Source organism: Panthera leo, chromosome A3 (assembly GCF_018350215.1).
Source record: "Panthera leo isolate Ple1 chromosome A3, P.leo_Ple1_pat1.1, whole genome shotgun sequence".
Taxonomy (NCBI): domain Eukaryota; kingdom Metazoa; phylum Chordata; class Mammalia; order Carnivora; family Felidae; genus Panthera; species Panthera leo.
The window spans coordinates 1,952,938-1,967,084 of record NC_056681.1 but is presented as its reverse complement, the minus strand read 5'-3'; the positions used below and the strand labels follow the sequence as shown (position 1 = coordinate 1,967,084).

Genomic DNA, 14,147 nt, shown 5'->3' with positions numbered 1-14,147 from the left:
GTCCCCGTTTTAAATAGTCGGCTCAACCTGGCTTGTGTTTCTCCGAGCATTCGAGAAGCCAGTGGTGCCCCCGGACAGCAGGTGGCCGGATACGGGGCTTCGGTGTCGAGAGTGGGGTCTGTTCATCCGGCAGACGTTTCTGGGGCCCCTGCCGTGTCCCAGGCACGGTTCTGGGCTCCGGGAGCACGCGCGTGAACGAAACCAGGCACGATCCTCCCATCTGTGAGGCCGGGAAAAGCATACAAACGAAAGCCCACAGGCCGCAGGTGCCAACGTTTCCAGGTTCTAGAAGTTCTACGTCGAGCCCGCAGGTTCTCCTGCCTTCGTGATGCCACGGACGGCCAGGGTCACCTTGAGAGTCCTCATGCCCCACGGGTCGTCTCAAGGCCCTGGCCACCTCCCCGCCGTGGAGGCTCTCCATCTGCTGGAAACCCAGCCAGGCCGGGTGGGCCTCAGAAGCGCTCTGATTGGCCCAGCTCAGTCACATGGCCTGCCCCTCGCCTCCTGGCTTGCCACTGCCCCAGGGGTGGCTCACACCTCCCCTGCCCCGCAGCCGGGCCTCTAGCGCAGTGCTGGCTGGCAGAGGCCGCGCGCCCCAGCCCGACCAGGCTGGGCCGGCAGACGCCCCGCCCTCCTCAAGGAAACTGAGTTCAGAAAGCCCGAGGGGCCACCCTGCTCGCCTGCTGCCAAGTGGTCCAGCCAGACCTGAGCCAAGGGGGCTGCTCCCCGCACCCCAGCCCCCCGCAGAGCTGACTCTCCCGACCTCCCTCCGGCCTTTACTTAGGCACAAATTTGCATCCACAATAACATGCATAACAAAAAGTCACACGGTTAATTACGGGTGCAGTTCATAATTACAGGCACAATTAGCCACTTGCTAATTTTGAGGGTGCCAAGCAAGCAGCTAATTACATGCATAATTAGGCTAGTGTTTTGGGCCTGGGACAGGCAGTGGGGGGCGGGAGGGCACAAACTCCTTATCATCAGACCCCCGGAGTGAGGCCCTGGGGGGTGGGGGTGGGGGAGACTGTGCTAAAGAACAGCCTCCCACACCCGGCTCCCCAGCACAGGGCTGGTCATCCCGGAGTCCAGCTTGGGGCCTCTGGGAAGCCAGGGGGCCCCTTCCCTGGAGGCCCAGGAGGGGCATTCGGTCACTTCACACGGTGCACTGGCAGAGCCCCAGGGGTCTTGGCTCCCCCGCTGACAACCCACTCTGAGGGCCAGGGACCCTGGGACGGGCAGCGGGGCCACAGGCAGCTGCCCAGAGGCCCCGTGAGAGGCCCCCTGCCCCAGGACATCACAGGGCCACGGCCTCAGGGGCAGGTCAGCCACCAACCCGAAGCCCGCCCTCCTGCCAAGAGGTCAATGCTGTGGCCTGGGGGAGGGCAGCAGAAACGCTCCTTGATCCGATTAGGGCCAGGGCTTGAGGATGGACGCGGGGGGGGGGGGGGGGGGGGGGGGGGCAGGAGCAGATGGTGGTCTGAGGAGCCTAAGGCTCGTGGGGGCCCCTATCCCGGATCTGCCCCAGGCGTGGGGAGGACTTGCTCTCGGCTCTGGCCATGTTGCTGGCTGTGCCCGTGGCACAGCCACACGTGGACAGCCTAGAGCTCAAGATGAGGCCAGCAGGAGTGGGTCTAGGGTGTAATCAGGGCTGCGAGTGGACCCCGGGGCGTGTGTTCTAAGGGGGAAGGGAGAGCCCGTGAGATGCAGGACAAAACGAGAAGCCCTCACGTTCCAGGTCAAGGTGCCACAAGCCATTGCCCGCCTCCCAGTGACAATACCACGGATGGACAGACCAGTGGCCGATGGCGCCATTACCTCTGTCCCGGAACGTCCACCTTAGAGCTGTTTTACCTGAGAAATAGACGTCTAATCTGAACCTGATTTTAACAAACACAGACTGGGCTCTGCCTCGTGGGAGTGCAGAGCAGGTGTCCCCACCTCCTCTCCCCTCTGACCCCAGACCCTGAGTAGCCCGGGGAAAGGTCACCCTTCTCTCCGCCCACACATTCCTCCCCCGATCCGCCCACCTGATGCTGCCCAAGCTGGTGTCCCCAGGAGCTGCCCTGTGCCCTGACAGCCCAAGGCCAGGCTGGGGGTGGGAGGAAGGCGCTGGGCTCTCACAAGGCGCCAGATGCCTCGACACAGGGTCTCACGGTGAGAAGTGCAGGAAACGCTCTGACACGCAACTCCGGGGAGGACGACAATGGCTGACTTATGAGGCCACTTCAGTCCTGTTACCGTTAGCAAAGAACATACAGAGCACGGACCCCACTGCCCCCTGTGCCCCCACAACGGCCCTGAAGGGCTGTGAGCCCTGCTCCCACATGCCACCAAGGCTTGGGCGACTGCCTTCTCGGGCACCTCCCCGTGAGCGGGAGTGCTGGCCAGCTAACCCGGGCCTCGCCCCTCGGCGCTCAGGGCCCCTCTCTGCGCACAGCCCTGCGGCACCTGAGACCCAGGGCCAGTGCGTGGGCACAAACGGTGGTGGCTCAACACCCTCCAGTCTGCGGCTTTCAGCAGCCTCACCGGAGACGGAAGGGGCCTCAGCCACTGGGGGGGGGGGGGGGGGGGGGCAGGGTCCCTCCTTAAGTGGGACCTAGGCCCAGAGGCTCCCACAGAGGGCCCGTCCCACAATGCCCACAGCTCCGCACCTGCTGTCCTGACCGGTGGACTCCTGAGGCTGGGGTGGCAGTAACCTCGTCCTGACTGAGGTCCTGACCCTCAGGGGTCACATCGGAATGGGGGGGCACGTGAGCCATCAGGACAGCAGCATCAGGCCCCACCAAATATGGGTCCTCGGGACCGACAGGGAGCATGGGCTCTGGGTGCCCACTGAAGGGCAGAGGGAGTGGTATGTGGCCGGGTGGCAGGGGTCACTCATGCAGACCTGAGTCGCCGGCTTCTCCTTCCACCCTCCCGACACGCACGCTCCCTCATACACCCCCAAACGCCCACCAGCTCACCGGCCGAGCCCCCAGGCTCACACCCTCACCTGCATAGGCACGTTCCCCGGGCTCCCGCAGGGCGCTGTCCGCTGTCCGCAGTGCTGACCCTCCGACTGGCGGCGCTCCTGCTGCGTGGCTTCTGGAAATGTCCATAGGAAATTCCACATTCTAGGAACGAACTGTCTGCTTGGACATTTACCTCAGAGACCACCGTGGGGACAGGGAGGGGTGAGGTCCGGCCCCCTGAGCTGCAGCCACAGGGACACTGCTGCGCCGGGCAGTGGGCTCCCGGGGGCTCCGTCTGCACAGCCTCCCGGGAAGGCCCACGTGGCCCTGAATCTTCAGACTTCTCTGTGGGAAAAGCTCTCCCACGCGGGACCCTCCTCCTGTGCCCTCAGTCTCTCCTCACGGTCTGTATTTCTGTCTTTACAACAACTTAGTGACTTAACATTTACATGCTGTGGTCTGTCCCCCCACGTTAGCAGGGCAGCGACCTCCCTGGCTGTCCCTGCGAAGTTCCCAGCACCTGTCAGGGCGTGGCTGGGAGGAGCCCCCCCCCCTCCCCCGGCCCAGCTGAGAAGTCCCAGGGGCAGCAGCGGGAGTGTGGCCAGAGCCCGGCTGGAGTTAAGACCCAGGGTTTCGTCCAGTTCTGTCCTTCCTGAAGCTCGTGACCCTGGGCGGGTCCCTGAAGGTCTCCGGGGCCACACCAGCTGCACTGTGGGCAGGTGGGGAGACGAAGTGAGATGCGACAGAGGCCAAGCGCCCGCGAGCACTCAGGACAGCCCAGGGAGTATGTGGGGGCGGGGAGCCCAGCCGCATGGCCCGTCGTCCAGGGCCGTGTGCTCCTGTTACCAAAGGAGCAGAGCATGTGCGCGGCGTGAGGTGTGTGTGCAGACGGCACGCAACCCCCAGCCCCCAGGTAGCCAGCGGGCATGTCGCTCCTGGGCCACGGGGGGCAGCTGCGGAGGGGCTGGTCTCCTTTGCCGAGACCGCCACCCACCACCACCGGGAAGGAGGCATCGATCTCCACTCTCCGGGGGCAGAAACTGGCTGAGGTGGAGGCAGAGAAGCCACATCGACTGGCTCGGATGGTTAGGGCTTTTGTTGGCTCAGCAGAGGGCAGGCTGGCGTTGACTTCTGCCCACGGTGTTGAGCCCGGCCGGCCCACACCCACCCACCCAAACCGTCCCTCCCTCTTCGTACGGCCACCAAGGCCCCTGGACCCGCACCCCACAGAGAGTGACCTTGCCTCCCCCCCCCCCCCCCCACTGCGCAAGACTGACGGGCCCCCTTGGAGGGGACACCCACCGGGAGCTGGTAGGGGCCCTGGAAGAGCAGCCCCCAGGGAGGGGCAGGGCAGACCCCCGAGGAAGGGGTGTGGCAGCACAGCATGCCAAGTGACCAGGCAGGGGTGAGCTCCCCGAACCCGGAGCAGGCTCCTGTGCCAGCCGCCACCCTGCTTTTCCCTCCCTTTCAATCTCTGGGATGGTTGTCACGGAAACCAAGAGGCTGGCGGTCAGGAGCAGGTCCGGAGCAGGCGGAAGAGGCCGGGGGCACAGGTCATGGGGCCTGCGGGGAGGGTCCGGTGGGGACAGCCACAGACCGGCGGACATCCTTCTCGGCACCCGCCCCTCTGCTGTCCCGGCTGCCTGCGCCATGACCAGCCACACAAAGCCCTGCTCCTTGGTGGCCTTGGAAGTCCCTGTAGCCGAGGTCACTGCGAGGGAGGGGCTGTGTCGGAGAGGAAACGCCAGCTCGGGCAGTGGGGCTCCGGCAGTGGTGAGGACCCCCGAGCCCCTTCTCTGGAGGGTCCGCACTGAGACCCAGGTCGACCCAGCTTCAGACGTGGTTTGACCCGCACGGCTTGCTGTAAAATGCTCAACTGACGCACCAGTGTCCCGTGGCTGCCGTAACAGAGGACCACAGACTGGGTGGCTGACATCAGGTTGATTTTCTCACAGATCTGGAAGCCACAAGTCCCACACTCGTATCCCCGGGCTGATACCCAAGTGTGGGCGGGGCCAGGCTCCCTGCGCAGGCTCTGGTTAACCTGTAAGCCACGGTGGGGTTTGGGGAGGGGGATGATGCCATTGTCCCCGTTTCAGACACGAGGTGAGGTCACGTGTGCCCAGAGGAGGGGGTGTGAGCCCTGATTCGGCCCTGGGTGCACAGGGGACCCTGGGCAGCTGGGCAGGAACCCGGCAAGGTGTTTAGGGGTAGGTGCAGGCTGAGGGTCCCCTCCCCACCTGCCGGTGCCCAAAAGAGGGGCCTCAGTCCGGTCATGTCCCCCTCAGCCCAGGCACCCCCAGGGCCGTGCAGACGTAACCTCAGCCGCGGACCGCACGGCCCGGCATCTCCCTCCTTCCCCGCCGTCTCTTATGTCTGACACCGCCCTACCCTCTGCCCTCCCCGCATGGTGGCGGTCCGCCTGCCTGGCTGCATCGGCCCTGCTCTTCCGGGGTGGCAGTGAGCAGGACTCGGGCAGGTTCCCTTCCCAGAGAGAGGGATGTGGGGGAGCCATGTGGAGGAACTGCTAGGAGCCGGCTCTCGGGACTGGGCTGGATGTGCAGGCCCAACTGAAATGACAAATGAAACTCTAGTCACCGCCTGCCCCCGCGCCTCCAGAAAAGGATCAGTGCTGGGCCTGCAGGCACAGCTGCATCCAGGTGCTCCAGTAACACCAGCAAGAAAGACTCTTCACTCTGCCTCTGCACCGGCTGAGTCTCAGTCCAGCTCCCCACAAGACAGCCGGTCCTACCAGCCCCAACCATGAGGCGCTCCCTCTGAGCCATGCCTGCACCCCCTCTCTGCCCTGCACGGCGCTCCTTCCTAGCACACCTGCCCTGCTACCACCCCCCTGCCACATCCCGGGATCTGTCCCCCGAGATGCAAACGGACTCCGGCATCTCCACCTTCAAACAGCCCACTGGGTCCTCACCAGGGGCACATTCCAGCCCACAACCTCAGGCCCTGGCCGCGCCCTCCACCCTCCCACACCCTAGTGCCCCTGGCTTCCCCGGGAAGCTGCCCCCCAGATTCCCTCCCACCTCTCAGGTTCCTGGTCCCCATCTGTCACCATTAGTCCTTGTCCTGGCCCTTGCCTGTTGCCTGGCACCCCCAAAGACCCCCATGGCCACAGCCCCAGCCTGGACCTTCCCTCCCCCGCAGACCTCCCCCTTCAGTCCACAGACCCCCTTTTGTTCGCCCTGTGCCAACGCCAGACCGGGGACCCTTCCACATCACTCCCTCACATCCCGTCCACAGCCAGAGAGCCCCTCTGCCTCACCGCCCCCCCCCCCCCCCACACACACACACACACCCGGCCCAGAATCAGGGGCCTCTTGGCCTCACATCCGGTCTGGAACCGGGGAGCCCCTCTGCCTCACCCCCCTCCCCACATCCGGCCCAGAATCAGGGGCCCCTCGGCCTCACATCCGGTCCGGAAGCGGGGAGCCCCTCTGCCTCACCCCCCCCCCCACATCCGGCCCAGAACCAGGGGCCCCTCGGCCTCACATCCGGTCTGGAACCGGGGAGCCCCTCTGCCTCACCCCCCCCCCCCCCATCCGGCCCAGAACCAGGGGCCCCTCGGCCTCACATCCGGTCTGGAACCGGGGAGCCCCTCTGCCTCACCCCCCCTCCCCCACATCCGGCCCAGAACCAGGGGCCCCTCGGCCTCACATCCGGTCCGGAAGCGGGGAGCCCCTCTGCCTCACCCCCCCCCACATCCGGCCCAGAACCAGGGGCCCCTCGGCCTCACATCCGGTCCGGAAGCGGGGAGCCCCTCTGCCTCACCCCCCCCCCCCACATCCGGCCCAGAACCAGGGGCCCCTCGGCCTCACATCCTGTCGGTCCAGCCACGACCACCTCCACTCCCCCCTCCAAGGCCACCCGCCGCCCACCTGTGCCTTCCTCTGGGCCACTTCCTGGCCAAGCCAGTCTGCACTGGGACGCCAATTTGCTTTTTATTCTCATCCACTCATTTTGGCATCTCTGAGCTATCGTTGATGTCGGGCACCCCGCACATGCTTACAGCGCGCCATCTGGAAACTTCCGGCATTGGTACGCGCGCACGAAGCCGTCCCCACAACCAAGATAACCCCGAGTTTCCTCGCCCCTGCGCAGGCGCAGTCCGCAGACTTGTCGCACTCACGCGGAGACCCCCTCACGGTGCCCAGGGCGCCCACGTACGGCGCTTCTCGCAGCCACCGGGAGCGCCGTGCGAGCAGGCCGAGCGGACCGAGGTGTGTCCGTCACCTGCACTCGGACGACGGGGGCTTTTCCAGGTCTTGGCGACTTCAGGTAAAACGGCTGTGAATACCTGTGCACGCGTCTTTGCGTGGCCGAATCTCCCGTGTCTCCCGGAGGAGTGTGTACGGGAGCGCGTGGATGACGGGGCTGGACAGGATGAGGCGCCCACACACTCAGGGACCTGCTGCGGGGGGGCAGGTGCGCCCCGTTCGACGCCGTGTGCGGGCATCTTCCTGCCTTAACTTCCAAGCGAGCGCCTGAAAAGTCGCTCCCACCTTCCTCCCCCGACATGTCCAGGAGAGAGCCCCACTCCTCCATGGCGCTCGGTGGCCACCAGTGCCCAGGCCACTTCTCCCAGCCAGAGCCCTGTGTGAGCGCCCCTGCGGACTGGGCCTCGACCACACCCCCCAGTCCCTGCAAAAGCCGTCCTTGCGGGAGACGTGCTCGATACTTGCCAAACGCATTTTATTCTGTTCTTAATATTTATTTATTTTTGAGAGAGACACGGAGGGGGGGGGGTGGTCAGAGAGGGAGGGAGACAGGAAGACAGAATCCCAGCAGCGACCTCTATGTGGGGCTCAAACCCACCAACCGTGAACCCCCCAACCGTGAGATCATGACCTCAGCCACCCAGGCTCCCCTTTGCTAAATACGTTTTAGGAAATAAAGGTTAAGTGAGTGCCCATTCTCAAAAATACAGAAATCCTGCAGTTACAACAAAGCCTGATAAAGCAACCTGCGCCGACAATTAGATTCCTGGAAAATAGGCGTCATTTATCTCTTAAGGAGAAGGGACAGGTTCCCTGGGGCTGGTCTTCCTGGGGCAAACGCGCCCTGGGCATGGCCCAGAACGGCCCAGAGGAGGCTGCCAGCCCGTCGCTGGAACAGGAGGGTTTGGAAAGGCTCCCCGCGGACTGTGGTCTTTCTAACTGCATAGCCTCCACCCTGAGAGCGTGCACTGGTGGTGTGCTTGCTGTATGCGAGGCACGAAGGATACAGAGGCTTCGGGTGGCAGGTGGGTCCCCAAAGCAGCTCAGACGCAGCAGGAGACCAGAACAGCCTGGCGGCCTCGCCTGTGCGAGGTGGGCAGGGGCAGGCTCCGGCTCGGGGCAAGCTGGGGCCCTGAGCTCGGGGACGGAGGGAGGCCGGGTAGACTTTTTTTTTTTTAAGATAAAACTTACATTTGGAGACCACAGTCTGAGAGGATAAACCAGTTAACGATCGACTAGTCGATCAATGACTATGGACAACCACAAGATCACAAGTCGTCACCTGTCCCGAGACATCCACACACCTTCCTCTTCACTCGGCACCAGATCACGTGGGGCCAGGTCACCTGTCCAGGTGGAGCTGAGGTCCGGCCCAGGGGGTTTCCCCAGGCTTCACTGAGGTGCACTTTGCATGTGCCAAGATGCACAGACCTCACCTGTCAGCCTTTTACATCTGCGCACCCCTACGTGACCGCTACCCGGGTGGAGACAGAACATTCCCACCAGCCCAGAGGGTCCCGGTGCCCCTCGCGCCAGCCACCAGGGGTAACCGCGCGGACGCCTGTCACCTCGGGGATTCTCCTGGCCTTGAGCTTCCCACGAGTGGAACCAGAGGGACTGGCCTCTTTCTTCATGATTCTTTGGAGATTCAGCTGCACTGCTGAGAGCATCAGCGGTTTGTCCCTCTTTCCTCCGGGGCAGTATCGCATCGACAATCACACTACAGTTGGGATCCACTCACCACCTGACGGACGGCGGCTTGTTTCCGCCTCAGACCGTGAGCGAGCGGCGCCACGATGAACGTTCGCCTTCGGTCTCTGACAGACAAAGGCATTCGGTTCTCTCGAACAGATGTGACGGAGGCAGGAACCGCGAGATCACAGGGAGACACGCGCTCCATTTGTGGCTCGGTCACATCAGCATCCGACGCTTGATTTCGGCTCAGGTCTTATCTCGCAGTTGGTGACTTCGAGCCCCGCGTGGGGCTCTGCCCTCACAGCACGGAGCCTGCTTCACGTCCTCTGTCCACCCATCTCTGCCCCTCCCCCACTCACGCTCGCTCTCTCAAAAATAAACATTAAAAAAAAAAAAGGGCAACAGTTTTCCAAAGTGGCTGGACTGTTTCACAATGGCGTCCTGCCCCTCAACGTGATTCTGTCAGCCTCTTTCTTTTTAAAAAAACTTTTATTAATGTTTATTCATTTTTGAGAGACACAGAGACAGAGCGTGGATGGGGGAGGGGCAGAGAGGAGACACAGAATCCAAAGCAGGCTCCAGGCTCTGAGCCATCAGTACAGAGCCCTACACGGGGCTCGAACTCACGAACTGTGAAGTCGGATGCTTAACCGACTGAGCCACCCAGGCACCCCATTCCATTTGTTTCTTTTAATTTTTTAACATTTATTTATTTTTGAGACAGTGAGAGTGCAAGCAGGGGAGGGGCAGAGAGAGAGGGAGACACAGAATACAAAGCAGGATCCAGGCTCCGAGCTGTCAGCACAGAGCCCGACGCGGGGCTCGAACCCACAAACCGCGAGATCATGACCTGGCCAAAGTCTCCGACGCTCGACCGACTGAGGCCCCGGGGGGCCTCGTGTCAGCCTCTTTCAGTCTGAGCCACCACGGTGGGCATGTGGCAGGTCTCGCCATGGTTTTGGTTTCCATTTCTCTGATGACCGGTCATGACGGGCAACTTTTCTTTCACTCATCGGCCACCTGTAGGTCTTTCATAAAGGACCCATTCAAGTGTCTCGTACATTTCTTACTGAGCTGTGGAACTCTTTACACACTTTGCATGCGGGTTCCTATCGGGTTAACACCCCGTGCACGCTCTCTCCCGGCCTGTGGCCTCCCGTCTGCCTTCACTGGGCATCTTCTGACAGGCAGAACTTAAGTGCACTTCGCCGTTTTTCTCTTTATGGCTTGTGCCTTCCATGTCCGTAAGGGTCCTTGCCCACTCCAGTCTTCTAGAAGCTCTGGAGTCTCAGCTTCCACATTCAGGCCCACGGTCCACCTCAAATGAGGCTGCGTGTGCTCACGTGAGGACGGGGTCAAGACTCACCCTCCGCCCTCAGGCCCCCAGTTGCACTAACGCCCGGCCTCCCTTCGCCGCGTCGGTGTCTTTGTCAAAAACCCAGTGGCTGTAACACGCGGATCCACTTCCGGACCCTGTGGTGTTCGCTGACCGGGTCTGCCCGCACACGCCAATACCACCCCGGCTCGATTAGCACGGCTTCACGCGAAGTCTTGAGACCTGGGAGCGTGAGCATTTTGATTCCGCTCTAGACCGCCTTGGCTATTCCAAGGCATCTACAGCTCCGTCCGGGTCTCCAGACTCAGACCGTCCCGTGGCAGACCATCCGCTGGGGCTCTGAGCGCCGCAGCACCGCCCTCCCCGCAACACCCCGTGCGCTCCGTAAACGTGGCACTTTCTCCGCTCAGACCTGCTTTCGTCTCTCTCGCCTGGGTGTGAGGGTCTCCTCTGTAGTTCCTTGCACGCATCCCTAGGTATCCCGACCTTGGTCGTGTCGTTGGTGGCCGCCGGTTGCTGGGACGCAGAATCACGGTTCATTTAGGACACTGACCCCCCTCCTACAATCTCACCAAATCCGAATCTGGGCAGCGTGTTTCCCGAGTTTTCTGCGTGCGCACAATGGCGCCATCTGGGATTCTTCCTCCATCTTCCTCCTTTCCAGACGTGATGCCTGACTTCCTTTTCCTGCCTTTCTGCTGCAGCGGAGCAGTGAGAGCCGGCGTCCCAGACGCCGCCAGCCAGCCCTCTGCGCCCGAGCCCGCCCACGTACCCGAACCCGACCTCGGACAACTAACAACGTGTCATGGTGGGCGCCGACCCACAGCTACCGGTCCGGTGAGGGAAAATGACGGGCAGACCCGTGCCTCGTGGCCGCTGGCAGCACCTCGGCCGTGCGCGGCCTCCTGCTGGCGTCACGGCTGTGGCTGCGACCGTCCCCGACCCGGCAGGACGTGCAGACAAGCTGGAAGTCAGTCACACCCACAGAAATCTGAGCACGACCGTCCTCCACCGACTGACCTGATTTATTTCAGGCCAACAGCTTCACGAAAACAAAGAGGTCGTGGTTAGAAAGTACCAGTGTGACCTGCCCGCTAAGTCACCTCGGGCCTGTTCCCGTGGGCGGGCGACTTAGAAACCCTGAAAGTGCTTCCTGCACAGGCTCTGTCCTCTGCCACCACGGGTGTGACGGGCAAGTGTGTCCCCCCAAGAGAGATGAGTGGAGGCTAACCCCCGGCACCTCAGAACATGACCTCACTTGGAGGCAGGGTCTTTACGGAGGTCAAGTTAAAATGAGGTCACTCGTGGTCCCGTGGCAAGGGGCGACTCAGACACGAAGAGGGACACGCACAGAGAAACCGCCACACAAACGACAAGGGATGGCGGCCAAGGTGCCAGCAACGACCAGAGCTGGGGGAGAGCCCCGGCACGGACTCCCTCGCGGCCTCGGGGGAACCCCAACCCTGCCGAACCCTGACCTCGCGTTTCTGGCCTCCAGAACGGGGACACGGGCCTCTGGGACACGGCTGGCAACCCCCGGAGACCACGGAACGGGCACCCTGATGCGAGCGGCGTTCTCCAGCGTAACTTGTATGGAAGCCCACACGTCGCTGCGTGTCGTCAGACTAGTTACACTTGACGTGGAAACTGGGCGCCAACCCCGAGTGCGCCACGGCCGGCTCCAGCGGCGCTCGGGAGGCAGGGCGCGGGCCGGTCCAGCACGCTGGCTGGCAGAAAGGAGGCGGGCGTCCTGGAGACCCCATCCGGCTCCGCCACTCTGTGTCCGCACCAGGCTCTCCAGGGCACGAGCCTGTGCTCAGAACCGCCCCCCCCCGGGCCCACAGGGGCCTCGCCTCGCCTCTCCCCAAGGTGCCCCAGCTGCGAGGACAGGTGCCCAGCGTACCTGTGTCAAGGTGGGGCGGTCCGGCAACGGGAGGCAGGCGGGGTGGCCCGGACGGCCCGAGCACGCGGGGAGGCAACTCGGCTTCGGGCCCTCCCGCCAGGCCTCACCGTGCGGCGCGGAGGTCCCGTCTGCGGAGGTCAGGCTATTCCTCCCAGAGTGGCTGGGGTTTACACACCGATTCTAACAAGGAGCCCCTAAACAAACGCCTCCGCGGAACCAGAGCTGAGTCTCTGGCGGCAGATCTAAAACTGGAAAACCGGGAAGAACGGGCAAAACGGATACAGATAAATTTGTTTTTAATAAAGGAGTTAATTTTCTTTCAATCCTATATAAAACAATAGCAATTAAAAACTTCATTTTTGAAAGTAAAATATTTACATATGAACAAGTAACTGTGCAAAATTTACATGAAAAAATGGAAAGACAGGGATTTCCTAAAAGACAAAATAAAAGGCGTAACAGTTTTCGGGTGTCGATAAAAAATACTGATCAGCATTCGGTTCACACTCGCGCGAATTAAAGTCTGACGTGAGGATTCACACGGAGAAAGCCAAAGTATTTACAGTCATAAAAGTACTATCAATAGACAATTTAATACAATAACCTCTGAAAATATAAAGAACCAATTAGTATATTTGTAATAAAAAAATAGGTACAAAGAAGGGGCTTCGCTCTGGACATCTGTAAAGTTGGCCCACAGCTTGCTTACAGTCTCTTAGCAAAATAATTATAGTTTACATAGCCATTTTTATGTTATGTGCCAAAAATTATGTACAATTACTGACAAAATACACCAACCATTTTTCAACACTTGATTCACACCGAGAAACAGTCTTTTGATGATTCTTCTCAACTTTGATTTTATTTCATCTAAGTTTCCACTTTTAGCTAAAAAACACAGTGCAAGTAAAATATATTTATGCTGAAAAGGTTTTCATTTCTTTTAACTTTACAGCTTTACAAACTACAGCAAATAAACTGCGTCTGTACAGGTGCCGACCACGCGCTCGGGAGGAGCCGGCGGCACGGCCTCTCCTGAGCAGGAAGGTGGCTCCGCTCCGCGCGGGCGCGCCGTGGGCTCCGGGCTCCTCGGGGACTCTGGCGAGGGAGGGGACGGGCAGATAAATAGTCTAAAAAATCAGTCTGCTTTGCCAACTGACTAATACAAAAATAAAATAAATGAAATGAGGTCATCGCTGTAGACACACACCTACGCAGTAAGTCGGGTTGAATGAACCAAAATGCACAAATAATGTAGAAACCGCTACGAGGTGACAGAGGGCAACTACTTATTTGCTAAACGATTCCATCAGTTTTTATATATGGCTTGTTTGGCAAGAAGGCCACTCAATCAAAGATGAGTTAAGAGTTAATTGTCCTTTAAGAGGGCCCACGGGCCTCTGTGTTCTCTGTTACAGAAACGTGTTTTCTTCCGCACTGAAGAGTTGACTTAGAAACAGGAATATAAAACTGTTCCGTTGTAAAGAGGTGGCTGTTTTTTAAACAATATCCCATTTGCTTGTTACAAAAGGCGTCATCTGCAAATATATAAAAGCGTCCCAGGCGTCTCCGTCCGCGACGCCGCGCCCGCCCTGTGCTACTTGAGGAATGCTTTGTAGAGCAACAGTGAATGGCTTGTCTCACGCTCATTCTCTAAACAAAATATGAGGTCCCTGAGGTTGACCCGCGTGATCCTTTGTCGCGTGAACTGTCTGGGGGTTCCGACGCCGGAGCTGCCTGGGACCGCCGAGCCTGGGCCCGACCCCTGGTGACGAGAAAGAAGACAGCCGAGTTAGTGGTGTGCACGGGTGGGCGGGACCCAAGGCGCTGGCAGGAAGGGGCAGGGCCAGGTGCTGGCCCCAGGGCTACGTGCCCACAGCCACTCGAGTGTCCCTACAGGTGTGCCAAGGAACCCTGAAGCTGGAGGAAGCCACGTGTGGGACAGGCTCCTTCCTGCAGACCTGCTCCTGGAGCTGAAGTGCTTTACGGGTCCCTAACAGGGAGGGGGTGCGAGCAGGGGGCACGGC

General features: G+C 60.9%; 1 protein-coding gene across 1 annotated transcript in view; it reads right to left on the bottom strand.

Moving 5' to 3' along the window:
• Window positions 1–12,513: 12,513 nt before the first annotated feature.
• TAF4 (TATA-box binding protein associated factor 4) overlaps window positions 12,514–14,147 on the bottom strand; it is a 65,683-nt gene continuing 64,049 nt past the window's right edge. Inside the window, exon 15 of the mRNA XM_042930496.1 lies at window positions 12,514–13,885. Coding sequence (XP_042786430.1) covers window positions 13,718–13,885 — 168 coding nt within the window. The 3' untranslated portion in view covers window positions 12,514–13,717. The remainder of the gene's footprint in view (window positions 13,886–14,147) is intronic.